This window comes from Cervus canadensis, chromosome X (genome assembly GCF_019320065.1).
Source record: "Cervus canadensis isolate Bull #8, Minnesota chromosome X, ASM1932006v1, whole genome shotgun sequence".
Taxonomy (NCBI): Eukaryota; Metazoa; Chordata; class Mammalia; order Artiodactyla; family Cervidae; genus Cervus; species Cervus canadensis.
The window spans coordinates 59436725-59456193 of NC_057419.1; the positions used below are offsets into that span (position 1 = coordinate 59436725).

The window sequence follows — 19469 nt, forward strand, 5'->3', positions numbered from 1 at the left end:
CATAAGTCCTTTTGAAGGAGGTCGAGATTAACACCACTACCCCTACGGTAATTGGGCCTGAGGCCAAACTATAGGGAGGGAACACAGCCCCACACATCAACAGAATATTGGATCAGAGCAAGACCAATATTCCCCCACAGCCAGCCTCTCCCATAAGGAAGTTTCCACAAACCTCTTATCCTTACCCATCAGAGGGCAAACAAAATGGAAACCACAGTTACAGAAAACTGACCCAACTGATCACTTGGATCACAGCCTTGTCTAACTCAATGAAACTATGAGCCATGCCATGTAGGGTCACCCAAGATGGAGGGGTCATGGTGGAGAGTTCTGACAAAACGTGGTCCACTGGAGAAAGGAATGGCAAACTACTTCAGCATTCTTACCTTGAGAACCCCATGAACAGTATAAAAAGACAAAAAGATGACACTGAAAGATGAACTCCCCAGGTCGGTAGGTGTGCAATATTCTGCTGGAGAACAGAGGAGAAATAGCTCCAGAAAGAATGAAGAGGCTGAGACAAAGTGAAAACAATGCCCAGTTTGTGGATGTGACTGTTGATGGAAGTAAAGTCCAATGCTGAAAACAACAGTATTGTATAAGAACCTGGAATGTTAGGTCCATGAATCAAGGTAAATTGGAAGTGGTCAAATAGAGATGACAAGAGTGAATATCCACATTTTAGGAATCCATGAAATAAACTGGACCAGAATGGGTGAATTTAATTCAGATGACCATTATATCTACTACTGTTGGCAAGAATCCCTTAGAAGAAGCGGAGTAGCCCTCATAGTAAACAAGAGTCCAAAATGCAGTACTTGGGTGCAATCTCAAAAATGACAGAATGATCTCTGTTCATTTCCAAGACAAGCCATTCAATATCACATAATCCAAGTCTATCCACCAACCACTAACGCTGAAAAAACTGAAGCTGAATTGTTCAATGAAGATCTATAAGAACTTCTATAACTAACATCAAAAAAAGGTGTCCTTTTCATCATAGGGGACTGGAATGCAAAAGTAGGAAGTCAAGAGATACCTGGAGTAACAGGCAACTTTGGCCTTGGAGTAAAAAATGAAGCGGGGCAAAGGCTAAGAGAGTCTTGCCAAGAGGATGCACTGGTCATAGCAAACACCCTCTTCCAACAACACAGAGACAACTCTACACATGGACAAAACCAGATGGCCAATACAGAAATCAGACTGATCATATTCTTTGCAGCTGAAGATGGAAGAGCTCTATAGAGTCAGCAAAATCAAGACCAGGAGCTGCCTGTGGCTCAGATCATGAACTCCTTTTTGAAAATTCAGACATAAATTGAAGAAAGTAGGGAAAACCACTAGGCCATTCAAGTGTGATCTAAATCAAATCCCTTATGATTATACAGTGGAAGTGACAAATAGATTCAAGGGATTAGATCTGATTGACAGAGTGCCTGAAGAACTATGGACAGAAGTTCATATCATTTTACAGGAGGTGGTGATATTGTAAAGTAATTAGCCTCCAACTAATAAAAATAAATGAAAAAAAAAATCCCCAAGAAGAAGAAATGTAAAAAGACAAATGGTTGTCTGAGGAGGCCTTACAATTATCTGAGAAAAGAAGATAAGCAAAAGACAGAGGAGAAAAGGAAAGATATACCTAACTGAATACAGAGTTCCAAGGAATAGCAAGGGGAGATAAGAAAGCCTTCCACAGGGATCAATGGAAAGAAATAGAGGAAAACAATAGAATGGGAAAGGCAAGAGGTTTCTTCAAGAAAATTGGAGATATCAAGGGAATATTTCATGCAAAGATGGGCACAATAAAAGACAAAAATGGTATGGACCTAACAGAAGGAGAAGATATTTAGAAAAAGTGGCAAGAATACACAGAAGAACTATACAAAAAAATCTTAATGACCCAGATAACCGTGAAGGTGTGGTCACTCACCCAGAGCCTGATATACTGGAATGTGAAGTCAATTTACATTAGAAAGCATTACTACTAACAAAGCTAGTGGAGGTGATAAAATTCCAGCTGACCTATTTCAAATCCTAAAAGATGAAGCTGTGAAAGTGCTGTACTGAAAATGCCAGCAAATTTAGAAAACTCAGCAGTGACCACAGGATTGGAAAAGGTCAGTTTTCATTCCAATTCTAAGGAAAGGCAATGCCAAAAAATGTTCAAGCTTCATCTCATACGCTAGTAACGTAATGATCAAAAATCTCCAGGTTAGGCTTCAACAGTACATTAACTGATAACTTAATCAGTTCAGGCTGGATTTAGAAAAGGCAGAGGAAGCAGAGATCAAGTTGCCAACATCTGTTGGATCATAGAAAAAATAAGAGAATTCCAGAAAAACATCTACTTCTGCTTCATTGACAACGCCAAATCCTTTGACTTTGTGTATCACAAGAAATCTGTTGCTGGTTCGTGTTAATGTATGACAAAACCCACTGAAAAAATAAATAAATTAATTAATTTAAAAAAAAAAGAAACTGTGGAAAATTCTAAACAGATGGGAATATCAGACCACCTTACCTGCTTCCTGATAAATCTGTATGCATGTCAATAAGCAACAGTTAGAACTGGACATGGAACAACAGACTAGTTCAAAGTTGGGAAAGAAGTACGTCAAGTCTGTATGCTGTCGCCTTGCTTATTTAACTTATATGCAGAGTACATCATGTGACATGCCATACTGTATGAAGCACAAGCTTGAATCAAGATTGCCGGGAGAAATATCAGTAAGCTCAGATATGCAGATGACACCACTCTTATGGAAGAAAGCGAAGAGGAACTAAAGAACCTGTTGGTGAAAGTGAAAGAAGAGAGTGAAAAACCTGGCTTAAAACTCAGCGTTCAAAGAACAGAGATCATGGCATCCAGTCCTATCACTTCATAGTAAGTAGATGGGGGAGCAATGGAAACAGTGAGAAACTATTTTCTTGGGTAAAATCACTGCAGATGGTGACTGTAGCCATGAAATTAAGAGATGCTTGCTCCTTGGAAGAAAATCTATTGCAAACCTAGATAGCATATTAAATGGCAAGACATTACTGACAAAGGTCCATCTAGTTAAAGCTATGGTTTTCCCAGTAGTCATGTATGGATGTGAGAATTGGACCATAAAAAAACCTGAGTGCTGAGGAATTGATGTTTTTGAACTGTGGTATTGGAGAAGGTTCTTGAGAGTCACTTGGACAGCAAGGAGATCAAATCAGTCAATCCTAAAAGAAATCAGTCTTGAATATTCATTGGAAGGACTGATGCTGAAGCTGTAACTCCAATACTTTGGCCACCTAATGTGAAAAACTGACTCATTGGAAAAAACCCTGATATTGGGAAAGACTGAAGGCAGGAGAAGAGGACAACAGAGGATGAGATGGTTGAATGGCATCACTGACTCAATGGACATGAGTTTGAGCAAGCTCTGGGAGTTGGTGATGGACAGGAAAGCTGGCGTGCTGCAGTCCATGGGGCACAAAGAGTCTGACATGACTGAACGACTGAAATGAAGTTTAAGGTATACAGAATAATGATTTAACTTACATACTCGGTCACTTCAGTCATGTCCCACTCTTTTGCAACCCCATGGAGTGTAGCCTGCCAAGCTTCTGTATCCATGGGATTCTCCTTACAAGCATACTAGAATAGGTTGCCATGGCTTCCTCCGGGGGCTCTTCTTAACCCAGGGAATGAACTTGCATCTCTCATGTCTCCTGCATTGGCAGGCAGGTTCTTTACCACTTGCGCCACCTGGGAAGCCTGATTTGACTTACTTATATCATGAAATGATTACCACAATAAGGTTAGTAAAAATTCATAGTCTCATTTAAATACAGCGTAAAAGAAGTAGAAAATAAAATTTACTCTCTTAACTTTCATATATAACATACAGCAGAGTTAATTATCTTTGTCATGTTGTAAATTACATATCGAGTACTTATCGATCTTCTAACTAGATGTTTATAGCTTTGACCACCTTCATCTAGTTCCCCCTTTCCTCCATGCCCTGTCTCTGGTGACCATAAGGCTGATCTCTTTTTCTCTGAATTTGTGTGTTTTTGAAGTACAGTTGACCTACAACACTGTATTAGTTCCTGGTACACAAAATAGTAATTCGATATTTCTTTACATTTCAAAGTGATCACCAGATAAGTATAGTTTTCATCTGTCAGCTTACAAAGATATTATATAATTATTAACTATATTTCCCATACTATACATTTCATAATGTATCTGGCAGTTTAATCTCCCTTACCTATTTCTCTCCTCCCCTCAACTACTACTCCATCGATAAATGACCTCTTTGTTTGGTTATATTGTTGCATTTTTTTTATTCCACATATAAGTGAAATCATATGGTATTTGTGTTTCTTTGTCTTACTTATATCGCTTAACATAATACCCTCTAGGTCCATCCAAGTTGTGACAAATAGGAAGACTTCATTCTTTCATGGCTAAGTAGTATTTCACTGTGTATCTATACCACTTATTCTTTATCCATGCATCTATCTATAGACACTTAGGTTGAACCTCCATATCTTGGCTATTGTAGATAAAGCTGCACATATGATCCATATATTTTTTTTGAATTAGTATTTTCATTTTTTTCACATAAATATTCAGAGTGGAATTTCTGGATTGTAAGGTAGTTTTTCGATTTTTTAGGGGATCTCCATATTGTTTTCTAGAGCCTACACTAGTATAGATTCTTACCAACAGTTAATGAGGGTTCTTTACTCCATGTCTTCACCAACACTTGTTATTTCTTGTCTTTTTGGTAATAGCCATTCTGACGGATGTGTGGTGTTAGCTCATTGTAGCTCGTTTGAGTTACATTTCCCTAATGATCAGTGATGTTGAACATCTTTTCATGTGCCTGTGACTATCTGTATATCTTCTTTGGAAAAATCTCTATTCATGTCCTCTGTCATTTTTTAAATTGAGTTGTTGATCTTTTTAAAGTCAAATGTATGATTTCTTACATAGGCAAAACACTCTCCGACATAAATCACAGCAGGATCCTCTATGACCCACCTCCCAGAATATTGGAAATAAAAGCAAAAATAAACAAATGGGGCCTAATGAAACATAAAAGCTTTTGCACAACAAAGGAAACTATAAGTAAGGTGAAAAGACAGCCCTCAGATTGGGAGAAAATAATAGCAAATGAAGAAACAGACAAAGGATTAATCTCAAAAATATACAAGCAACTCCTGCAGCTCAATTCTAGAAAAATAAATGACCCAATCAAAAAATGGGCCAAAGAACTAAACAGACATTTCTCCAAAGAAGACATACAGATGGCTAACAAACACATGAAAAGATGCTCAACATCACTCATTATCAGAGAAATGCAAATCAAAACCACAGTGAGGTACCATTACACGCCAGTCAGGATGGCTGCCATCCAAAAGTCTACAAGCAATAAATGCTGGAGAGAGTGTGGAGAAAAAGGAACCCTCTTACACTGTTGGTGGGAATGCAAACTAGTACAGCCGCTATGGAGAACAGTGTGGAGATTTCTTAAAAAACTGGAAATAGAACTGCCATATGACCCAGCAATCCCACTTCTGGGCATACACACTGAGGAAACCAGATCTGAATGTTCATCGCAGCACTGTTTATAATAGCCAGGACGTGGAAGCAACCTAGATGCCCATCAGCAGACGAATGGATAAAGAAGCTGTGGTACATTTATACCATGGAATATTACTCAGCCGTTAAAAAGAATTCATTTGAATCAGTTCTAATGAGATGGATGAAACTGGAGCCCATTATACAGAGTGAAGTAAGCCAGAAAGATAAAGACCATTACAGCATACTAACACATATATATGGAATTTAGAAAGATGGTAATGATAACCCTCTATGCAAAACAGAAAAAGAGACACAGAAATACAGAACAGACTTTTGGACTCTGTGGGAGAAGGCGAGGGTGGGATGTTTCGAGAGAGCAGCATGTATATTATCTATAGTGAAACAGATCACCAGCCCAGGTGGGATGCATGAGACAAGTGCTCGGGCCTGGTGCACTGGGAAGACCCAGAGGAATCGGGTGGAGAGGGAGGTGGGAGGGGGGATCAGGATAGGGAATACATGTAACTCCATGGCTGGTTCATGTCAATGTATGACAAAACCCAAAAAAAAATTTTTTAAATAAAAAAAAATAAAAATGAAAAAATAAAGTCAAATGTATGATTTCTTTTTATATTTTGAATATAAAAATATTATATAATAGATATATATTATCCTTGTTGGATATATCCTTGTTGTGTATGTGAATATATATGTATATAATATATATATGTTTATTTATAGTTGTGTGTATATATATATACACATATATATATATATAGTTTTGTTTTTGTTTAGTCGCTAAGTCATGTCTGACTCTTTTGTACCCCATGGACTATAGTCTGCCAGGCTTCTCTATCCACCTGATTTCCCAGGCAAGAATATTAGAGTGTAGTGCCATTTCCTTCCCCAGTGGATCTTCCTGATCCAGGGATCAAACTTGGGTCTCCTTCCCAGGTGGTGCAGTGGTAAAGAACCCGTCTGCCTATACAGGAGACGTAAGAGATGCAGGTTCAATTCCTGGGTCAGAAAGATCCCCTGGAAAAGGAAATGGCTCCCCAATTCAGTATTCTTGCCTGGAAAATCCCATGGATAGAGGAGGTTGGCAGGCTACTGTCCTTGGGGTCACAAAGAATTGGACACAACTGGGCTACTTTATATATATACACACACGTATTCTTGGAGAATTAATCCTTCTGTTTAATGACCCTTTTTATCCCTGATAATTTTCCTTAATCTGCTTTATTTGAAATGAATGGAGCTACCTCAGTTTGTTTGTTTTAATTGATTAATGTTAGTGTGGTATATCTTTCTCTATCACTTTTAATTTCGGAAGTTCCTACTGACATTTCTTCACGTTCACTGATTATTTTCTCAACCGTGTCCATCAATGACATTCTTCATTTCTGCTATGGTGTTTTTGATTTCTAAAATTTCCTTTTGATTCTTTCTTAAAGTTTCTATCTCTCCACTTATATTAATCCAATTAATTGTTTTATGTTATCCACTTTATTCGTTACGATCCTTAGTGTACTAATCATAGTTATTTAAATTCCCAGTTTGATAATTCTAAAGTGTCTACCATATCTGATTCTGATGTTTTCTGTGTTTCTTAAGTTTTTTTTTTTTTTTGTCTTTTACTGTTTTTTTTTTTTTAGCTTTTATTTTTTTAATTTATTTTTTTAATTGTAGGCTAATTACTTTAAAATATTGTAGTGGGTTTTGCCGTACATGGACATGAATCAGCCATGGGTGTACATGTGTTCCCCATCCTGACCCTGGAAGCAGTGAAAGGTTTTCTTTTCTTGGGCTCCAAAGTCACTGTGGACAATGACTGCAGCCATGAGATTGAAAGACAATTGCTCCTTGGAAGGAAAGCTAAGACAGACCTAGACAGTGTATTAAATGTCCTTGTTAAACATTTCTTTCATCTTCTCAATCCTCGTCTCCAGGCCAGTTATCTGGACCTCCATTTTGTTTTCAAGATTTCAGATCATTTTTACTATCATTATTCTGAATTCTTTTCAGGTAGACTCTCTATCTCCTCCTCTTTTATTTGGTTTGGTAGGCATTTATCATGTTCCTTTACCTGCTGAGTATTTCTCTGCCTTTTCATCTTGTTTAGATTGCTGTGTTTGGGGTGGTCTTTCTGTATTCTGGCAGTTTGTGGTTCCTCTTTATTGTGGAGGGTCCTCCCTGTGGGTGTGGTTGGACGAGTAGCTTGTCAAACTTTCCTGGATAGGGAAGCTTGCATCAGTGTTCTAGTGGGTGGAGCTGGATTTCTTCTCTCTGGAGTGCAGTGAAGTGTCCAGTAGTGAGTTTTGAGATATCTGTGGGTTTGGTGTGACTTTGGGCAACCTGTATGTTGAAGCTCAGGGCTATGTTCCTGAGTTGCTGGAGAATTTGTATGGTATGTCTTGCTCTGGGACTTGTTGGATCTTGGATGGTGCTTGGTTTCAGTGTAGATATGGAGGCTTTTGGATGAGCTCTTATTAATTAATGTTCCCTGGAGTCAGGAGTTCTCTGGTGTTCTCAGGTTTTGGACTTAAGCCTCCTTCCTCTGGTTTTCAGTCTTATTCTTACCATAGCCTCAAGACTTCTCCATCTATACAGCACTGATAATAAAACATATAAGTTAATGGAGAAAAGATTCTCCACAGTGAGGGACACCCAGAAAGGTTCACTGAGTTACATGTAGAGGAGAAGTGGGAGAAGGGAGGTAGAGGTGACAAGGCAGAGAAGAGGGGAAATCAAAAGAGGAGAGAGCAGTCTAGCCAGTAATCAAACCCCTATGTGCTCTGCACAGCCTGGAACACCCAGAGATGTTCACAGAGTTACATAGAGAAGAGAAGAGGGAGGAAGGAGATAGAGGTGACCAAGAGGAGAAGTCAGTTCAGTCACTCAGTTGTGTCTGACTCTTTGCGACCCCATGAACTGCAGCATGTCAGGCCTCCCTGTCCATCACCAACTCCCAGAATCCACCCAAACCCATGTCCATTGAGTTAGTGATGCCATCCAACCATCTCATCCTCTGTCGTCCCCTTCTCCTCCCGCCCTCAATCTTTCCCAGCATCAGGGTCTTTTCCAATGAGTCAGCTCTTCCCATCAGGTGGCCAAAGTATGGGAGATTCAGCTACAACATCAGTCCTTCCCATGAACACCCAGGACTGATTTCCTTTAGGATGGACTGGTTGGATCTCCTTGCAGTCCAAGGGACTCTCAAGAGTCTTCTCCAACACCACAGTTCAAAAACATCAGTTCTTCGGCACTAAGTTTTCTTTATAGTCCAACTCTCGCATCCATACATGACTACTGGAAAACCCATAGCCTTGACTAGATGGACCTTTGTTGACAAAGTAATGTCTCTGCGTTTTAATATGCTGTCTAGGTTGGTCATAGCTTTCCTTCCAGGGAGTAAGCGTCCTTTAATTTCATGGCTGCAGTCATCATCTGCAGTGATTTTGGAGCCCAGAAAAATAAAATCATCAAGATGTTCTTTAGCTCTTCTTCACTTTCTACCATAAGGGTGGCGTCATCTGCATATCCGAGATTATTGATATTTCTCCCAGCAATCTTGATTCTAGCTTGTGCTTCATCCAGCCTATTGTTTCTCATGATGTACTCTGCATATAAGTTAAGTAAGCAGGGTGACAATATAGAGCTTTGATTACTCCTTTTCCTATTTGGGATCAGTCTGTTGTTCCATATTCAGTTCTAACTGTTGCTTCCTGACCTGCATACAGGTTTCTCAAGAGGCAGGAAAGGTGATCTGGTATTCCCATATCTTTCAGAAGAGGGGGTATCAAAAAGAGAGAGACAGACCTAGCCAGTAATCAGTTCTCTAAGTGTTCTCCACAGTCCAGAATACCGAAAGAGATTCACAGAGTTGGGTAGTGAAGAGAAGGGGGAGGGTGGAGATAGAGGTGACCTAGGGGAGAAAAAGGAGAGTCAAAAGGGGGAGAGGGCAATCAAGCCAGTAATCATACTCCTAAGTAAAAATGGGTACTGAAGATTGGATTCTTAAAGGTACAAAATTGATAACAAACACCAAAAAGCAAAGATTAAAAATGTATTATAGAGGTTAGACTGTAAAAAATACAACATTAAAAACAAAACAAAACAAAACAAAATCACAAAGATTATAAAAAATAGATATGAAGTTTGCTTTATACATAGTCTCTTTTTTGCAAGGTAATAGTAGGTTATAGAAATGAAAATTAAAGGAGTAATAGAGGACTTAAAAATAAAAACATAAAAAAATTAAATGATAATAGTAAAAATATATCTAGGAATTTCTCTGGAGCTGTTGCAGGCAGTGTGGGGTTTGTTCAGTTTAAGATAGTTCCTTGTTCCAGCTTATACTTCTCAAGATCTATAGGCCCCTTCCAATGTAGTCAGTGCTAATTACAGGGTTTTTATCTGTTGTACCTGTCACTTCCAAAGCGGTTCCCTCTGTTTATTTTGACTTCTTCTGTTTGCAAGTCTCTTCAGTGTCTAATTTCTGCCCTGGCACAAGGGGGAGAAGGTAGTCACTTAGTTAGGCTCACTTGTTCAGTCATGCTGTGGGGAGGGAGGAACCCTGCAAACAAATATCACTGGCATGTGTGGGGAGTGCTTGCAGTGTCTCGGCCACACTGGGTTTGCCCCCACTCAAGGTGTGTGTGCTTTCCCAGTCTACACTGCTTAGGCTCCAGGTTACTCTGCAGGGGAACTATCTAATGTGGGCCCTGGGTTACGTGCATTTCCCAGGTCTAAGTCACTCAGGTTCAGGTTCTTGGGTAGTCCGCAAAGGTGCAGACTTGGTTGGACCTTCGTTTTGTCCCCTTCCCCTGTCCGAGCAGCTCAGGCGGCCAGGTGCTTGGTGAGAGCACTCTCCTTAGGTGCAGTGCATCTTATCACCTCCCCTGTCCCAGCTGCTCGGTTTCCTGGGTGCACCCTCAGGTGTGCTGTGTGTCTCTTCTGGGGAGCTGATCTCTGGCTGCAATCCTTCGAGCAGATGTCATCCATCCAGGATCCCAGGAAGACTTGGTTGGCCACTGGGAGCCTCTCAGTTTGGTGGAGGATGCCATTTCTGGGACTGAGTTTGCCCCTTTCCAGCTCTGGCTGCCATCCACCTGCCTCTGGCAGGGCATGGGCCAGCCCGCTTCCAGCTAGCTCTTCTCTGGTATTCTCTCAGTCCTTTTTTCTGTGAGGGGGCCTGGCAGTGCTTTATGTTAGGGCTTTTCATGGGAAAGTTCTCTCACTCTCCCTCTCTCTTTCTCTTTCTTTTCTCTCTCTCTCTGGCTATCCCACAGTTTGGGTTGCTGTTTCACATTAACTCCCTCAGATTGCCCTCAGGGCATTCAGTCTGGTCCTTACTCTAAGCAATGCAGCCCGTGCCTCCCTGTTCATCCCCTGCTTGCTGGTGGCCAATGCAAGTGTCTGGGCTATTTCTCCACTGGGAATTTCCATTGGGCACGTAATCTGTGGGTTTTATTTATTTATTTATTTTTCCTCCCAGTTATGTTGCCCTCTGAGATTCCAAAACTGCCCACAGACCAACCGGTGAGAGGGTTTCCTAGCGTTTGGAAACTTCTCCTCTTTTATGACTCCCTCCCCAGGATGGACCTCTGTCCCTAACTCTTTTGTCTCTCTTTTTATCTTCTATGTTTTGTCCTACCTCCTTTCGAAGACAGTGGGTTGCCTTTCTGGGTGTCCTCTGCCAGCATTCAGAAGTTGTTTTTTTTTGGAATTTGCTCAGCGTTCAAATGTTCTTTCAATGAATTTGTGGGGGAGAAAGTGGTCTCCCTGTCCTATTCCTCCACCATCTTAGGACTGCCCTCGTCTTTCAGTGTTTTCTAACAAGTTTCGTTCCAAGCCAGACATGATGGGTAAAAGGAACTGAGATAAACAGGTTTTAGTGAGAGGTTTTATTTATCTGACTAGAGTTTAGTCTCTGTTTTTTGTTTGCTTTTACTGTACATGTCAGAAGCTCAACTTACCTCTGGTGTTCTTCTTTTTATTATATTGATTGTCTTTTGTTTTCCTCAGAGTTTTCTTAAATATTTTTGAGAATAGTTCTTTTAGTCACATTCCTGTGTTATTATCCAGGAAGTCTGTTGATGTGGTGGTAGATTGTGAGGAGGTAGCATTCTATAATTCTACAATCATGTCTCAGTACTTTATTTTATTTTTTAATTAATTAATTTATTTTAATTGGAGGATAATTACTTTACAGTACTGTGATGATTTTTGCCATATATCAATATGAATCGGCCACAGGCATACATATGTACCCCCATCCTGAACTTCCCTCCCACCTCCAATCCTACCCTATCCCTCTGGGTTGTCTCAGAGCACTGTCTTTGGGTGCCCTGCTCATGCATTGTACTTGTACTGGTCATGTATTTTACATATGGTAATATACATGTTTCAATGCTATTCACCTCACCTTCTCCCACAGAGTCCAAAAGTCTCTTCTTTACATCTGTGTCTCTTTTGCTGTCTTGCATATAGGGTCATCATTACCATCTTTCTAAATTCCATATATATGCATTAATATACTGTATTGGTGTTTCTCTTTCTGACTTACTTCACTCTGTATGATAGGCTCCAGGTTCATATACCTCATTAGAACTTACTCAAATGCATTCCATTTAATGGTCAAGTAATGGTCCTTTGTGTATATGTACCACAACTTACTTATCCATTCATCTGCCAGTGGACATCTAGGTTGCTTCCATGTCCTGGGTATTGTAAATAGTGCTTCAGTGAACATCAAGGTGTATGTGTCTCTTTCAATTCTGGTTTCCTTCGGGTGAATGCTCAGTATTTTAGTGAACCTGTGTTTCTGGCTTATGATCTTCACAAATATTGTTCAGTTGTGTTTCAGTTTCCCCCCTTAGAAGAGACAGTGAGGCATTCTAGTTCTGGAGTTGTGAATTTCCCCTTTCCCAGGTCAGTCAAGCTCTGGTAAAATAGTTTCTCTTGAGGGTAGGCCTTATTAAGAGGAATGAAATGCTCTGTGCATATTTTTAAATGGCTAATTTTCGTGGCTTTTCAGAATTACAGTAACATGATGGAATTTTTCTCAGATCTTCACTGTGAGTAAGGCTCTTGTAGGTAAAACTCCCAAAAGCTTGGGAATCCCCTAGGACTGAGCCTGCTTAAAATTTTTAACTCTCAAGCCTGTTCACACTGAGCCTCTAGCAATTTGCCAATTATTGATTAGGTTGTCATAGCCCTGCACTGGTTCCTGAGGACTTTTCTGCTCTTGGGCTTCTGCCCTATATGTTTTGATTCTCTGTGTCTGCTTGTCTGTTTCTTCAGCTTGCCCTATGACCTCAGTTCTCTGATGGAGCTAAGAGGAGTTGATTTTCAGGTTGTTCCATTTTTTTTTTCTTCTTGTGTGAATGAAAAAGTTGACTTCCAAGCTCCTTGCATGCTTAACATGCATCGAATCCGAGGGAATTTTTTGAAACCTAAAAGACATGTTTGTTGTAAAGTTTTCATTTTGTGAAAACTGGTTAGAGTAACTATCTTTTAATTAATGTACTGTATTTTTCTTTTAAAGGGGTAAAATCTAGTATCTTGTGAAAAATTAACTTTTTTCATTTTTTTTTCTTTTTGAATAGATCCAAAATGCCCAGGAGATGTTGATTTTCATAATAGTGACTGGGACATTAAGACAATCACCAGCTCCTTGAAATTCTACCTCAGGTATGTCTGATATGATTTGGAACGTTGCTTTTCAGAATTGATGAAATTTGTCTGGATGTAGATGGAGTTACTGTAGTCCCAATTTTTGGAGGTTAGATAGAATTGCTAAAGAAAAAAGAATGATAGGAATTTTTGTTAAAGAAAAATGTGCGTTAAGAACCTTTTTTTAAAATTGGGAATTTAAGCAAGGGGAACATCAAAATAATAGAATTATTATTGAAATGTGGGTTTCTGAAGAAAATTTGCTTTAAAAACAATTATTTAAAAATCATGCCCTTAAATAATTGAAGTTTTGCCTCTGTGCACAGATAGAGTGATATCACAATGGGCTCACCAGCAAACTCAGGAGTTGTGAAAATTCAAGGTTGTTAACCTGTATTGTTGGATAATAATAATTTTGAAATATTAAATTGCATTTACACAATCATAATTTTGTATTTGTATGTCTTTTTTAATAATGTGAATAAAAAACAAAAAAATACGAATATAGAAAAGTTAGAACTGAAAAAGAAAAAAAAATGTTAGAACTTAATGAAGTGATGGCAGTAGAAAAAAATTAACTCGTGAGCAAAATTTGGGGATGCAAATTATTATTGGCATAACTTTATATTGCATAAAATTATTTGTGACATATATACTTTTTAAACTCTTATTTCTTACTGTTTTCCATGTCCCATAGTATGCACCATACTTTATGTGCTAAAATGTCTTTTCAATTATTGTACTCTTTAGTCATTAAGATAGCTATTTATGATATGAGAAATGTCATTAATCCAAATAGATTGGGTCCCAGATATTGTTATTAAATGACCTTCTGTTATTGCATCATCTTAGAACTTTAAGTAAATATGAATGTTCTTTCCAAGAGTATTTCTCTTGCATTTGCCAACAAAGAAAATCACTGTTCTTGGAGGGTTTATTCTGTGTTAGGCAATGTTCTAGTTGCTTATGTTGACAATATCATTGTTTTTTCTCACAATAATCTTATGAAGTAGGTGTTACCATACTTATTTTACAGATGAAGAAATACAACATACTTTCTCCCTCATTAAGTAATATTCATGATCACAGCTCATATTATTTGAACATTAGTATCTCTAACTTGTAAAGCCACTGGTATTAGAGCATCTTATTTCCCTATTCTCCAAATTCCAGAGGCTGTGACCTTCTTGGAGTTGCTTGGGTAATTTAGTAAAGACAGAGCAATCTGCTATGCACACTTTCAGGAGACTCATGATGATGATAATAGTGCAAGTAAATGACTCTGTGTCTCTAGCCTCCTTAAAAGGGGTTAGTTTTTTCAGAGATTTATGTGGGGTAAGTCCCTCCCACATTTTATCTTTCCCATCTCATTGCATAATAAGCAGTGAAGCCCATTTGAAAGATGAACCTGAAACTTTGAATGGCCAGCACCTCCAATAAGAGATATTTATTGTTGAGAGTCTTATGAACCTTTAATATGTACTAGCCAGTTAACACCTTTTCAATTTCTTTTTTTTTAATTGTGTCAGTATCTTCAAAATGAACTTGCTTCATCTGTGTTTTAGACACCTAAATTCACCCCTTGTCTCCAACATTTCTAGACAATTACTCTAAAAACTATCCCTTCTCTCTTCTGCATCTTTAACCTTTCTCATTTAATGGATTCTTTCCTCTGAGCATACAAATAAGAAGACCACAACCACAGAAAACTAACCAAAATGATCACATGGATCACAGCTTTGTGTAACTAAGTGAAATTATGAGCCATGCCATGTAAGGCCAGCCAAGACAGATGGGTCATAGTGGAGAGTTCTGGCAAAATGTGGTCCGCTGGAGAGGAGGATGGCAAACCACTTCAGCACTCTTGTCTTGAGAACCCCATGAACAAATATGATCCAGTATTGCACATCTCTCTAACCTTGTGTTTTGTTTCATTCATTCATTTATACCACCATTCACTAAACCATTCAGTAAACATTTCCTGAGTACCTACTCAGTGCCTAGCATAATATCTGGCAGTTGGTATTCAGCTGTGAGTAGATATGACCTTAAAAAGTTTATAGTTGGGACTTCCCTGGTGATCCAGTGGTTAAGGATCTGCCTGCCAATGCAAGGGTCACCGATTCAATCCCTAGTCAGGGGAGATGCCATATGCCACAGCACAAGTTTGTGTGCTGCAACTACATTTGAGGGATATGACAGTAAAGAGTAGCCCCCACTCTGCAACTACAGAAAAGCCCGTACACAACAATGAAGACTCCACACAGCCAAAAACAAATAAATAAAACATTTAAAAAAAGTTATAGTAAAGTGAAATGGACAGACAAAAAACAATTATACAAATATAATAAACTGTAATGAGTGCTCTGAAGGAAAACTGCAAAGTGCTATGCAGTCATATAATAAGAAAGCCTGATTTGTTCTGATTTTCATTTTGAACTGAAGTTTGAATTATAACTTGGAGTCAACTGGCAAGGGGAGGCAGTTCCATACAGAAATAACTTCATATGCAAAGACCTTGAAGCACAAGGAAGACCCTTTTAAGGAACTACGTGTACCAGTATATGTGGAGTATTGAGTGTAGAGGGAGGGAGAGATATGTAGGGCCAGATCATTCAAGACCTTTTAGGATATTTTTAGAATTGGAGTATGACTATATATTAAAAGCAATGGGAATATATTGAAAAATTTTAAGCAGGAGGTTGTATGATATTTGCATTTTGAAAAAATATAGAGAGATAAGATTAGAGAGAGGCAAAATAAGAGGTGGAAACCAATTAGCAAGCTATTGCTGTGGTCCTGGAAAGAGATGATGCTCTGTGGGACTAGGGAGTAGCATTGGGAATAGACAAAAATAAGCATAGTCAAGAGATTTAGGGAATAAACTTGGATATGAAGATGGAGAAGAGGGAGATAAAAGAATGATTTCCACATTTCCAGCCATGCAACCAAATGTTGGTCATACAGTTACTGATTTGGGAAACCTTAAAAAAATTACCTCATTTGAGGGAGATGACAAATTAGGTTTTTGATATGTCAAATCTAAGTGTCTTTGTAGAAACTAGCGCAATAATTTTAAGTAGGCAATCTGATATATAGGAAATATATAGGCATGTAACTCAGAGAATTCTGGGCTTGAGTTAAAAAATTGGAGATCATCAACAGTGCAGATGATAATAGGAGGCAGGAGCTTAGAAGAAATTGCCTAGTGAGATATTTCACCCCTTCCCAATCTAGCTCCGGTGTATGAAGTAATACACACTCCCACCTTTACTTTTAATCTCTAAGTTTACTTTTTAACCCACTGCAATCTGACTCACCCCCTCTCTGCTATGAAGCTGCTCTTGCCAACGTCACCGGTGATTCCCTCAATGCTAAACACAATGGATGATTGTCAACCTTTACCTTATTTGATCTCTTTGTAGCATTTGAAGCTGTTAACAAGCTCTCCTTGAAAGTTTTTCTTCTTTTGGATTCTGCTAATCTATGACTTTTGGATTTTCTCTCACCTCTTTGATAACTTTTCGAAGTCCCTTTTATGGACTTTCTACGTGGTATTCCCCAGGGCTTTCTTCTCATTTTGCTACATTAGAGGAGAGGAAAATATAAATATTCACAGGAACAAGGACATGAAAATAACTGAAGGACTACTTTCATATTAAACTTGTTGCCTATAAAACCCTTAACTTGCATGGCAATCCCTTTGTTTATATATAAACAGCAATATTCTTTACTCCCACAAACAACCATAGGAGCCCAATATAGACAGATCTTTCCATTTTTCAATAGAGGCAGACAATATTGATCTTGTATGCGAAATACTCAATTTTCTTCATGTTATGATGACTGATTCAGTTCCATTTCTTTTTTACACACTATTCTGGACTGGAAAAAAATGTTGAAAGACCTCATGTAACTGTTGGCTGCCAGTTTGCCATCTCTCCTTGAGCCATGGTATTTGTTCTTATGGTTCTAATAAGCCCTGCTTCTCAGATCTGGAAAAGCACTTCATCCATCTTCCTAATAAACACCTGCCTTTGGCTATCCCAGAAACCCCTCAGACATAGCATCTCTACTTCCCTCTGAATCAATTTCTAATATGTTCAGTCCCAAACCAGACTACTCTGGTTTTGTGTACCCAAACCAGATTACTCTGTCCCTCATCAACATTAATCTCTCCCTTATAACTGTTGAAGGAGCTGTCTTTAATGTCTTTCAAATAACTCTCCTCACCTTTTCTTTCTACCCCTAATGGCACTATTTTCATTTAGGCTTTTATTATCTCTTGCCTATATTACTACAATAAGAGCAGTGGCAAGCAGTATAACATAATGATAAAGAACATGGACTTGAGACAGACTGCTTACTTCTGCCACTTACTAACTATGTGGCTTAGGATGAACTATTTAACTTTTCTGAAGCTCAGTTTCCTTATCTAAAAAATGGAGATAATATTAGCATCTACCTTACAGGGTTGTCATGAGAATTAAATGAGTAAATATATGTTAAACACTTAGAACAGTGATGAGTTTGCTATTATTACTATTATTAGTGGATTGCTTCCTTCTTCTGGGCCACATACTACCCATTTTTATCATTATACTTGTTACCTTACATTGCAAAGTTTGTATATGGTACTCTCCCCAACTAGACTGTTAGCTCCTTGAAAGTTTAGATTACATCTGATTCATCTGGATCCCCAATACCTGGCACAATGCCAGTCAGAAGTAGGTGGTCTCTATATATTTAGACCACACCACGCAGCATATAGGATCTTAGTTCCTTAACCAAGGAACTAAGGGTCAAACTCTTGCCCCTTGAAGTGGAATTACAGAGTTTTAACCACTGGATCACTAGGGAAGTCATTCAACCAGTATTTTTTTGACTAAATAAAGAAACCTATCTGAGCCTCAATTTCCTTCTCCATTAAACAGGGATTTGAATTACTTCTTCACAGGAATTTTGGAGGGATCAAATGGCAGGACAGATGTAAAAGAACTTGGAAACTAAGGAACTAACAAACTGTAAGGACTCCATAGTAGCAACCATAGTGGGTACACTTTGTAATTTTGCAGGGCTGGGTTGTGCCTCTTTTCACTTTGGGGAACTAGTTGGAGACTCTGCTCGAGATCTCGGCTCATACTTTCTTCTGTTGAATTATGAGCAATGAGGATTCCTCTGACAAATTTTCAGATGAACAAAAAATGCATATAGTCATGTCAATCTGTGAGCTCAGAAACTTCAGCTTTGCTTCTCACAGAACTGAGATTCTAAGGCCTCACTACTCCCTCCCCAAAGAACTTACAGTCTTCATTAATTTCAGGAATCTTTCTGAACCTGTCATGACCTATAGACTTCACAAAGAGCTGGTCTCTGCTGCCAGTAAGTATTTATGTTACTTAGTTAATTGTGTTTTCCTGGCTTCTAACTAATAATTAGAAAAATAAGCCTAGAAGACTGCTTGAGGGAAAGTAAGGGAAAAAACAAATATACTTACAGGTTTTGTCCACTGTCAAATGAGAATATTCTTACTTGCTAACTCAAGTGCTGTATTAGTTTTCATAAATCAGTGTTAGTTGAGTAAATTGGAGAAAACTGGCTAACTTGAGGGATGCAACAGTTCTGAGGACTTGATTGATTGATTGTGCCTTATATCAGAACAAGCATATTGGCTCACATTGCCAGGAAACAGCAAAATGGTTCCATTACAGTTATTGTTTCAGCTTTTTTTCAACACTTTGCCCTTTCAAATGCTTTTCAATTGTGTTGTGAATTATTACTCTTAATTTTTTAGTGCTAGCTTCACAATGTTTAGATTATGAGACCAATGGTGAGACTGGAGGGGTACATAGGAAATAAGGTATATAGAATCACTCAAAAAGTCGGCAGCTGAAGAAGCATTAAAAGTTTTGGCTGAGGCAACTGTATGAGTATCCCTCCCTACCTCCATGTGACTCTTCTGTATTGTGCCTTGTATGATATTGAGGAAAAAGATGCAAGGGATTTGTCCTCATAATGAATATTTGTTGAGGCAAGAGAGCCTTGATTTTTACTCGAGCTCTCTCAGTAATATTCATAGGAACCCAGAGGCAGCAGCATACCTCCCAGTTCCACAAGGAAATTTACTGGGCAAGCGTTTCCAGCTAGAAGTTTATGTGTGGAACTTTAAGAGCAACCTGCTGTATTTAGAATTCTGACTTGTTCTGATACAGTCTTCTCTTCT

The 19469-nt window shown here is 38.7% G+C and overlaps 1 protein-coding gene across 1 annotated transcript in view; it reads left to right on the top strand.

Moving 5' to 3' along the window:
* The window catches only part of OPHN1 (oligophrenin 1), a 229630-nt gene that overhangs the window by 82755 nt on the left and 127406 nt on the right, over window positions 1-19469 (top strand). The window contains exons 3-4 of the mRNA XM_043459750.1: window positions 13180-13264; window positions 18570-18628. Of these exons, the coding sequence (XP_043315685.1) occupies window positions 13180-13264; window positions 18570-18628 (144 nt within the window). The remainder of the gene's footprint in view (window positions 1-13179; window positions 13265-18569; window positions 18629-19469) is intronic.